The sequence below is a fragment of the Hypanus sabinus genome, chromosome 9 (genome assembly GCF_030144855.1).
Source record: "Hypanus sabinus isolate sHypSab1 chromosome 9, sHypSab1.hap1, whole genome shotgun sequence".
Lineage (NCBI taxonomy): Eukaryota > Metazoa > Chordata > Chondrichthyes > Myliobatiformes > Dasyatidae > Hypanus > Hypanus sabinus.
This window is the reverse complement of record NC_082714.1, coordinates 162576467-162587521: the sequence shown is the minus strand read 5'-3', so window position 1 is coordinate 162587521 and position 11055 is coordinate 162576467. Positions and strand designations below refer to the sequence as shown.

General features: G+C 47.5%; 1 protein-coding gene across 1 annotated transcript; it reads right to left on the bottom strand.

Annotated features, from left to right (window-relative positions):
• Window positions 1-449: 449 nt before the first annotated feature.
• Window positions 450-4095, bottom strand: LOC132398955 (transmembrane protein 74B-like). The gene is made up of 2 exons (XM_059978798.1): window positions 3937-4095; window positions 450-2481 (listed from the first exon to the last, which is right to left on the bottom strand). Exon 2 carries the CDS (start codon window positions 2427-2429, stop codon window positions 1701-1703), a length of 729 nt encoding a protein of 242 aa, XP_059834781.1. The 5' UTR covers window positions 2430-2481; window positions 3937-4095; the 3' UTR covers window positions 450-1700.
• Window positions 4096-11055: the final 6960 nt, after the last annotated feature.

Genomic DNA, 11055 nt, shown 5'->3' with positions numbered 1-11055 from the left:
TCTCTCTTTTTCCATTCTCCTTCCTGGCTCCCTTTTTACCCCTTCTTTTCTCCTCACCTGCCCATCACTTACCTATCATGCCCCTCCTCCTTCCCTTTCTCCCATGGTCCACTCTTATCTCCTGTCATATTCCTGCTTCTTTGGCCCTTTACCTCATCCAGCTATCGCCTCCCAGATATCAGAGTAGGTTTCTTACACAGAGAGTGTTTGGTGCAATGTGCTGCCAGTGTTGGTGGTAGAGACAGACACATCAAGGAGATTTAGCAAACTCTTACAGGAAGGTGCATGAAAGACAGAAAAATCAAGAGCTATGCAGAACGGAATGGTTAGATTGATCTTGAAATAGATTAAAAGATCGCAAAACACCACGTACTGTTCTAAGTTGTATGTAAATTTATTTTTAATTATTTATTTAGCGATTCAGTGCAGAACTGGCCCTTTCAGCCCAATGAATCGTGTCAGCCAGAAACCCACCTCTTAACCCTAGCCTAATCACAGGGCAAGTTACAAAGACCAATTAACCTACCAACTGGTAAATCTTTTGACTGTGAGACTAAACAAAGCAGCCGGAGGAAACCCATGGGCTCACAGGGAAGATGTACAAACTTCTTACAGATGTTGACAGAACTGAACTCTGAACTCTAACCGCCCCCCCCGCACCAAGCTGTAATAGTGTCACGCTAACTGCTACACTCCCGTGGCAGCCACACAGAGAGTGGTGGGTGCTGTCGGGGGTGGTGGTGCAGGCAGATACGTTAAGGACCTTCAAAGAGACTCTTAGATGGGCACATGGAAGAAAGTGAAATGGAGGGCTACGTGGGAAGGAAGGGTTAGATTGATCTTAGAGAAGGTTAAAGGGTTGGAATGACATCATGAACTAGAAGTCTGTACGGTTCTATGTTCTATGCTGTTAGTCTCATGAATGATAAGGGAGTGATTCCTGGTAACTTGGACAATGTCTAACCCATGGGTAAGCAGAAGTCATGATCGCTTCATTGTCTATGGGAGCTCACATTATGTACAGATCTCCTTAATGCTGTAATAGTTAGAGACAGTTCAGGGATTGTTTTATTTGTAAAAATCTGGGAGACAACCTAAAGTCATGAGAGGCACTACAGAAACATATGTGTTTATATTTCTGTGATCAAAATTAGGGTTAGGGTATGAGCTGCAACCTGCCTTTGACCTGAGGGTCTGTGATTAATCTGTATGGGTTTAAACCAGTGCAGGATCAAATCCTTTTGGTAACTATCCTGTACAAAATTGCTGGTCTGGTCTCCATAGACTTGACAGCCTCTAGTGTGCTAACAATTGTATGAATATGTCTGGGGCCTGGTAGGTGACTTTTTTTTTTTGCAGTAGGCACACTGAGGTCTGCACAGAACCACTCCAGTCTGCAAGGATTGTTCTCAGCCAAACACCGGCTCCCCTCCCACTCCCTTGCCAAGAGATTGCGTGAATGCTCTCCCTCGTGGAGGACTGAATCCATTGGACTGGTGATGATATTCATCATTTGGTGAATGTTGGAGCTTTGCTGGGAAAGACCCGAGTGAGTTATGTTGTTTTGCATCATACATAAAATGTATAATAAATACATGCATTTAAATACTCTCTCAATCAGGGAGGCCATGTAGTTGTGAAGGGACTAAGGGAGAAGATGGTTGGGGATGGGTGAACTACATGTTCCTTTAGGATCCAGTTTAGCTAAGATTCTCAGACACCTGGACTACCTCGGACTCCACCAATGATTGATGACCTTCGCTGTCCAATGGCTTCAGTCTCAGGTTGATGGACCCGTAGGTCTTCCTGGACCTGCCAGTCACTATGAAGCTCCTCCGTCCATACAGGTCGCCTTTACAGATGGAAACCATGAGTAGCAGGGAGAGGAGCATGCCTCCCAGAGTGAGGAGACCCAGGCCAGCGATGATACATTTGTCCAAGTGAGAGCCCAAAAGGGCGTAATGTAACTCCAGCCTCTCCATCTCCCGAGCTGTGACCGTGTCCGGATCCACTCGGGACTCTCTCGGAATCGCGTAGGCGATAACCACCAGGGTGATGCCGGCCACCAGGAAAACCAGCGCCACCATGAAGCCATAGTCAACAGACTGTCCATTCGCCTCGGCTTCGGGCCCCTCCTCAGAGTGAGGCGATGTCTCCTGGGCTCTGTCCCGGCTGCACTGGCTGGGCACCGCCTCAGGCCTGCCCGGGCACCTGTTAGCGGGCGAGAGCTGGTCAGCGCGGAAGGTGAAGGAGGTCTCCTGCTCTTGGTTCCCGTTGGGCCGTGGATCTGTCCTTGGTGCTGAAAGGTTGCGGGCGCAGGGCGCGCCTACGGCCCCGTTGGCCGTCCGCTGGGACCGGCAGCCATAGTCGGTGAGCTCGAGGTCGCTGTCGCTCACTTCCAGAGGGTGATAGCATTCCGCGGACGCCATTGGAAATCGTTTGCCGTGTACATCCCAGCGACGCTTAACAGTCACCCTGTAGCTGGAGACAAGGAAAGAGACCGGTGACAAGTCCTTCCAGTTACACGAGGGGACACGGTTTACCCGAGACTGCCGATCTCATCGACCCCCAACGTCGCCCATCAACCCTTGGAACTATAGGATGCGCTTGGGAAGGGGGTATCTGCATACTGACACCTTCCAACACACAGCGATCTTAGTCCGTGATTTGTGGAGCTTAACACCCTTCAAAATCTCTCTTCTTTTGAAAATATAAACGCCTTTCAGAGGGGACAGGTCCCATCAGCCGATCTGTCGCCTTGGTAAAGTTAAACCCGGGCGAGGTGCTGAAACGCGTATGCGGTCTCTTACCCTGGATATGCGGACGGTATACCCTTGCCTGCAGGGAGGTCTCGACGCTCGGTTACCTGTCTCTGTGTCTTTAACCCCTTGCCTCTCAAACAGTTTTCACTTCTCAATAAAACCGCTTCATTTCACAGCGAGAAGCAGCCGCTCTTCCCTTCCCTGTCAGCCTCATATTTAAATGTTTCATCACCTCATTTAGCGCCGTTTGCGTCGGATCGGCTGGCCCCAACGATACTCCCAGACCGCGGAACAAAGGGGCAGGGACAGAGGTGAAATCTCGGTGCCCTTCAGGAGTTAAACCCTGACACATGGCAAGATCAGGACCATGACTGATGGGTAAGGAACAGGAGCTCTCGGACCAGTGCAAGTGAATTGCCGATTACACACAACACACCCGCCGTGACCCGAATTCTCCCCTTTTCTCCTGCGCGCTTTTTCATCCCCCCCCCCCCCCCGCCAACTCGGCCGAATATATAAACGCACAAAGTTTCTCGCGTTCCACTATTCCATCAATGACACCGTCCGCAGAAAAATGTTAGCGAGATCTCAGGGAATCCGGCCAATTGATGAATGCCTTTGAGAGTGTCCATTTGCTGGCTGTTACAAATCAACGTTGCGGGTTCAGGGGCGCGCTTGCGGGTGGGAAGGGGGAGGGGGAGAGATTGGCTGGGAGATGGAGAGAGAGTGGGAGCGGGAGGGAGGGGGGAAGGGGAAGAGAGAGTAGGAGGTAGAGAGGGAGAGGGAGAGTGAGGGAAGGGGAGAGAGGGAAAGGGAAGAGCGTTGGGGAGGGAGGGAGGGAGGGGGAGAGAAGCGGACATGGAGAGCGAGGGGGAAGATAACTAAATAAAGGAGAGGGAGAGAGAAAGAGGGAGGGAGGAAGTACAATGGCGTCAGTCACCAGCAGTGAGAAAGGGCTCGCCTGGATTCAGGCCATTTCTCTGTTGGGGCGGTGACATCTGCATCCAGATCTCCCGGAGTCGGAGTCCCCTCCCCTCAACAACCCTCGGCGGTTGAAAGCTTTCCCTCCCGACTGCTCATTCCCACCCGTGAGCAATTGCTGCCGCGGACAGAGGCATATTTCCGGAACCGGCAGCAATATCCGCGGCAACTTAATTCCATTCGGTTAACTTACCTCTAAACGTGATCACTGCTCCTTAAATCGGTCGCAGTCAGTCACGGGTTCTCGCAAGATGTCGATTTCGGTAACTGGCAGCCCGTCTAGGCTCTGTTTGAAGCCGGGCGCTGTCTGCCCGCGATCTAAGTCACATTTAGAAGCGATCCGCTGACTTGTGATCCGATGGCACCTCTCCTCCCCGATTATCCTTTAACCTTGTTGAGTCTCCCAGCGACATCCTCCAGCGCACGGCGCCGACTCCTCGGCCGCTGGGGTTCGCGATGAGGTTCTCAGAAGATGGAGCGAACGGCGTAAAGTCCCGGGGGATTGTTCGGAACATTTCACGTCCTCTGTAGCTCCCTCCCCTTACACCCCGGCCGGAGTTTGCGTGCTGTGCCTTGACGCTTTATTCAGCGTGCAGGCTCTCGTACTCCCTCCGTGGGCTTTCCCGTCTCTCGCTGTGAGTTCGGGCTAATTTGTTCTGACGTGCCTCTTCGCAGGCACAGGACGCACCATGGGGATTGTTGGCACGCAACCTCCACCCCTCCCCCACAGAGGGGTGTGGGGGAGGCTCCCTCATAGATACTCTCTCTCTCTCTCTCTCTCTCTCTCTCTCTCTCTCTCTCTCTCTCTCTCTCTCTCTCTCCCTCTCCCTCTCCCTCTCCCTCTCCCTCTCTCTCTCCCTTTCCCCCTCTCCCCCTCTCCCCCTCTCCCCCTCTCCCCCCCCACCCAGGGAAAGTTAATTATCATTCAACATTCTCATTGAATATAGGCAAATGAAACAATGGTTCTCTGGGGCCAAGGTGCTAAACACAATACCAACAGCACACTGCCACTGCACATAGCACGAATATAAAAATATTATTATGATTTCAGAAAAACATGCCATCACAAAGAGAAAAATATATAGTTAACAGGAGTAAAGGGAGCGATGCAGAAATCCTGTCCATCAGATATAGGAGCATAATGAGGCCATTTGGCCCTTCGACTCTGCTCCACCATTTCATTATGGCTGATCTATTTTTCCCCTCAGCTCCAATCACCTGCCCCCACCCGCCATATCCCTTCACGCCCTGAAATCATGGGCCATTTCAGAACGGTCTGGGCATGGGGAAACAATGGCAGCCTTGCCCTTGCAACGTTCCTTCACCAGTCACATTCTGCATGGAAGGTAGTGGATGCTCCTCACTGGTACTGGAGATATTGCCCAGCAGCCCTGCCACGCTTTGCCCTCCCCCCCACCCCCACCAGCCCACCAGGAACACCAGCCAGCCAAAGCAGGTGACCTCTGCCTCCAAAAACCTCTATCAAACATGACTGGTGCTGAGGTCCCATCCAGGGAAGACCCCTGTTTCTGGAAAGGTATCGCATCTGAGGTGTAACATGTTGACCACTCCAGCCCCAGGAAGGAGCTGCAGGGCCAAAAAATGGAGCTCCGTCCAGAGACCGTGTGATGGCTGCAGCTACATGCTGGGGCCAGCAGAGGCAGTCGGAAGAGGAAGCAAAGATAACGGGAGTCTCATCTTTGGGCTTCTGGTGGGTTGAACCTCAAGCTCTACCTTGGGACCAAGAAGTTGGAGCTCCATCTTGTGCCACCAGTGAGGTGAGGCTGGAGCTCCATACTGGGGCCAAGAGACTGAGGTTCCACCCTGGGACTGAGAAACTGGAGCTCCATTCTGGGGGTTGCCAGCAGGGCGAGGCTGGAGCTCCACCCTGAAACCAAGAGGCTGGATCTTCACATGGGGCTGAGTGGCTAGAGCTACTTTGGAGGTGGATGTCCAGCCAGGCCAGGGTCACATATTAACTGTGTAATCCAGTCTGTTGTACCTCAGCAACATCAGCACCAGCTGGCAGTGCAAGTCAGATTACAAGGGTTGCAACCAATGAGATAGCTCATGGTGTAACTAGAGTCTCTTTTTAACATCATCTCTTGAATTAAATACTACAGACAAGTATTGTTTCCAGCACAAGTGGGATTACGAAGTCATTATGTACCATGTCATATGACAAGGGTAATCATGGTATATCCATGACCATGACTGATCTTAACAAATTTTTCTACGGAAGTGGTTTGCCATTGGCTTCTGGGCAGTGTCTTTACAAGATGGGTGACCCCATCCAATAACAGTACATTATACAGCCATATGTCTCACAGAGGAAGAAGTTATCAAATAGCAGGGGAAGGCAACTGTGGCTGACAAGGGAAGTTAAGGACTGCATAAAAGCCAAGGAAAGGGCATATAAGGTAGCAAAATTGAGTGTGAAGTTGGACGATTGGGAAACTTTTAAAACCCAACAAAAGACAACAGAAAAAGGCTATAAGAAGGGAAGAGATGAAATATAAGGGCAAACTAGCCAATTATATAAAGCAGGATACTTAAAGGTTTTTTCAGTTATATAAAGAGTAAAAGGGAGGTGAGAGTTGATATTGGACCACTGGAAAATTATGCTAATGAGGTTGTAATGGGGACAGAGAAATGGCAGATGAACTGAATGGGTACTTTGCATCAGTCTTCACTGTGGAAGACACTAGCAGTGACAGAGGTCCGTGAGTGTCATGGAGCAGGAGTAAGTGCCATTGCTATTACAAAGGAAAAAGAGCAAGGCAAACTCAAAGGTCTTAAGGTGGGTAAGTCATCCGGATCAGATGGACTGAGGAAAGTTGCTGAAGGGATAACAGATGCATTGGTCATGATCTTTCAAGCTCACTTGATTCTGGCATGGTTCCAGAGGACTGGAAAATTGCAAATGTCAGTTCTTTCTTTAAGAAGGGAGGAAGGCAAAATAAATAAGCCAGTTAGCCTAACTTCAGTGTCTGGGAAAGCGTTGGAGTCTAATACTGAGAATGAGTTTTCGGGGTACTTGAAGACTAATGATAAAATAAGTCAAAGTCAGCATGGTTTCTGTAAAGGGAAATCTTGCCTGAAAAATCTGTTAGAATTCTTCAAGGAAGTAACAAACAGGGTGGACAAAGGAGAGGCAGTGGATGTCATTTACTCGGATTTTCAGAAGGCATTTGATAAGGTGTCACACATGAGGTTGCTTAACAAGATAAAATCCTATGATGTTGCAGGAAGGATACTGGCAGGGACATAAGAACAATGGCTGACAGCCAGGAGGCAGCAAGTGGGAATAAAAGGGCCTTTTCAGTTGGCTGCCAGTGACTAGTGGTGTCCCTCAGGGGTCAGTATTGGGACCACTACTTTTCACATTGTCAGTGATTTGGATAATGCAATTGATGGCTTTGTGTCAACGTTTGCAGATGATACAAAGATAGGTGGAGGGGTAGGTAGTGCTGAAGAAGCAATGTGATTGCAACAGGACTTAGACAAATTGGAATAATGGGCAAAAAAGTGGCAGATGGAATACAGTGTTGGGAAATGTATGCTAATGCATTTTGGAAAAAGGATCAACAGTGCAGACTATTATCTAAATGGGGAGAAGGTTCAAACATCAGAGGTGCAGGGGGACTTAGGAGTCCTCGTACAAGACTCCCAGAAGGTTAATCTACAGGTTGAGTCTGTGGTAAAGAAAGCAAATACAATGTTGGCATTTATTTCTGGGGAATAGAATATAAAAGCAAGGAGATAATCCTGAGGCTTTATAAGTCACTAGTCAGACCACACTTGGAGTATTGTCAACAGTTTTGGTCTCCATATCTCAAGACAAGTTGCATTGTCATTGGAGAGAGTACAGAGTAAGTTCACGAGGATGATTCTGGGAATGAAAGGGTTAACATATGTGGAACACTTGGCAGCTTTGGGCCTGTACTCACTGGAATTTAGAAGAATGCACGGGGATCTCAATGAAACCTACCGAATGTTGAAAGGACTAGATCAGTTGGATGTGGAGAGGATGTTTCCTACAGTGGGGGTATCCAGAACCAGAGGGCACAGCCTCAAAATTGAGGGGCGACCTTTTAGAACAGAGGTAAGAGGAATTTTTTTATCCAGAGAGTGGTGAATCCATGGAATGCTCTGCCACAGACTGCAGTGGAGGCCAAGTCTGTGCACATATTTAAAGCAGAAGTAGATAGTTTCCTGATTGGTCATGGAATCAGTAGATAAGGTGAGAAGGCAGGTGTATGAGGTTGAGTGGGATCCAGGATCAGCCATGATGAAATAGCGGAGCAGACTCAATGGGCTGAATGGCCTAATTCTGCTCTTATGTTTTATCATCTTATGGTCTTACTGTTCAGAGATTGTCTGCTTGGCACCAGTGGTGGCATAACCAGGACTTATGATATGCACCAAGTCAAGTCAAGCTCATATCACCATCCACCACCTACTCCCATGGCTTCACATGACCCTGATCTGGGGTGGGGGTGCTAAGCAGGCTAGCGGAGGGAAGGATTGCCTTACACCTCATTTAGTAGAGACATATCTCAACCCGATCACCCTGAATATGCTGAACATCACACAAAATGTTGGGGGAACTCAGCAGGTGGACAGTATCTACGAAGAAGAGTAAACTGTCGAGCAGTCCTATCAGGACTGTGGGAAGAAAACAGAATCAGAATGTGGGGGTAGGGGAGGCAGTACAAGCTGGCAGGTTATGGATGAGAACATGTGAGAGAAAGGGAAATGTCAGCTGTTTATTCCTCTCCATAAATGCTGCCTGTTTTGTTGAGTTCCTCTTGCATTGTGTGTGTGTTACTCTGGACTTTCAGCATCTGCTGAATCTCTTGAATTTATACATCTTAAACCTTGATTTTTATAATATGTACCTACATGTTGTGTATATTTCAGCTGCTTATAAATTTACTTAAATATAAAGAGAGTTAACAGAAAAGGAAGCATTGAAGTCTTCTTTAGGAATGTAAATAATAAGCGGTTGTAAAGAGAGTGGGAGGACCAATCAGGCAGAAGACATCACTCGAATATTAATTGACCACTTTGCATTAGTCTTCAGCATGGAAGAGGATAGACGTAGTGCCTCTGGAGACAGCAAGATGCAAAGGTGATGGACAGGTGACTCTGATAAGGAGATGACACTAGAAAGGTTGTCACTTAAAGTAAACTGGTCTGGATAGCGTGTATCTTTGGTTGTCAAGAGAAATGAATGTGAATCATAGGATATAGGGAAATAGTGTAGAAATATGTCTGACAGGCATTCAATAAAAATGCTGATCCATTATTGGCCTCAAGCATTACCTTCCAGTCCTCCATAAATACAGTGAAACATAGAACAGTACAGGCCCTTCAGTCCACAAATTTGTGCTAACTTTTAAACCTACTCTAAGATCAATCTAACCCTTCCCTTCTGTACAGTCAACACACACAAAATGCTGGTGAAACAAAGTTTCGGGCCGAAACGTCAACAGTGCTTCTCCTTATAGATGCTGCCTGGCCTGCTGTGTTCCACCAGCATTTTGTGTGTGTTGTTTGAATTTCCAGCATCTGCAGATTTCCTCGTGTTTCCTCCTGTACAGCCCTCTATTTTTTCTTTCATCGATGTATCTAAGAGACTCTTAAATGTTCCTAATGCATCCGCCTCTCCCACCACCCCTGACACACCCACTAATCTCCGTGCAAAAACCTACCTCTGACATCCCCCCTCTAGTTTCCTTCAATCAACTTAAGTTTTACCCTCTTGTATTAGCCATTTCCACTCTCATAAAAAATTCCCTGGCTATCCACAGGATCTATGCCTCTTATCATCTTGTACCCCTCTATCAAATCACCTCTCATCCTCCTATATCATCTGTAAAATAAAACCATGACTGATCTAATCTTTGTCTCAATGTTATTACCTTCGGTTCCGCTCTAGATACAGAGGAGGTGCTGCAGAATTGGAGTATGTGCGATAATAGGTGTAAGAGTATGCCAGACAATTACATGCCAGGCCATTTAAGTTAGACTGCAGAGGAACCTTTAGAAACAATAATCACTTGCATAGGCACTTGCATTTGTTAAAAGCTTGACTAACTTAAATGATTGTTTATCTGAGATGGTGAGAAAGTGTGTGTAGTAGACATCTGGCTTTGTTTCAATAAAGTCAACACAAAATGCTGGCTAGCAAAAGTGTTTTAGACTTGGAAGCAGTGTGGATGGGCAATTAGCTTAGAGGGAGAAAGGAACATTGAAGATAAATATTTAGAACTTTGACAAACTTCTACAGGTACATAGCAGAGAGTATCCTAACTAGTTGATCATGGTCGGTTATTGAAACACTGATGCCCAGGAACAGAACGAGGTTATTACAGTCCGGTCCACCATAAGCAAGTTCATCCTCCTTGTTAAGCATATCTACAAAGAGCACTACCAAAAGAAAGTAGCATCCATCACCAAGGACATTCACCATCCAGGCCATGCCTTCTTCTCACTATCGCTATCAGGAAGAGGGTGCAGGAGCCTTAAATCCCACACCTCTAGCTTCAGGATCAATTATTACCCTACAACCATTAGGCTTCTGAACCAGAGTGGGTAACTTCACTCACCATAACTACAGGAGGAATGGATTCAGGCTAACCCCTTATTGACATCAATGAATCTGGGATTGAGAGGGTGAACACCTTTGAATTCCTCAGTATAAACATCACCGAGGATCCACATGGTCAGTACACACTGTTGTGTGGTGAAAAAAGCACAACAGCGCCTCTCTCACCTCAGACGGTTGAAGTTTGACATGAGTCCCCAAATCCTAAGGACTTTCTACAGGGGCACAATTGAGAGCATCCTGACTGGCTGCATCACTGCCTGGTATGGGAACTGTACTTCCCTCAATCACAGGACTCTGCAGAAAGTGGTGTGGACAGCCCAGCACATCTGTAGATGTGAACTTCCCACTATTCAGGACGTCTACAGAGACAGGTGCACACAGAGACCATTGGGGACCCAACCACAAACTGTTCCAGCTGCTACCATCCGGGAAACGGTACCACAGCATTAAGGCCAGGACCAACAGCTTCTTCCACCAGGCCAGCAGACTGATTAATTCACGCTGATACAATTGTATTTCTATGTTATATTGACTGTCCTGTTGTACATACTATTTATTACAAATTACCATAAATTACAGATTGCAGACGGAGATGTAATATAAATATTTTTACTCCTTGTATGTGAAGGATGCGAGAAATGAAGTCAATTCAGTTCGACTACCTACACGTCAATTTCAATGTCTCTACAACTTATG

Bases quoted from the DNA above. Each gene is read 5' to 3' on its own strand.
- LOC132398955 (XM_059978798.1), bottom strand. From the start codon at position 2,429: ATGGCGTCCGCGGAATGCTATCACCCTCTGGAAGTGAGCGACAGCGAC.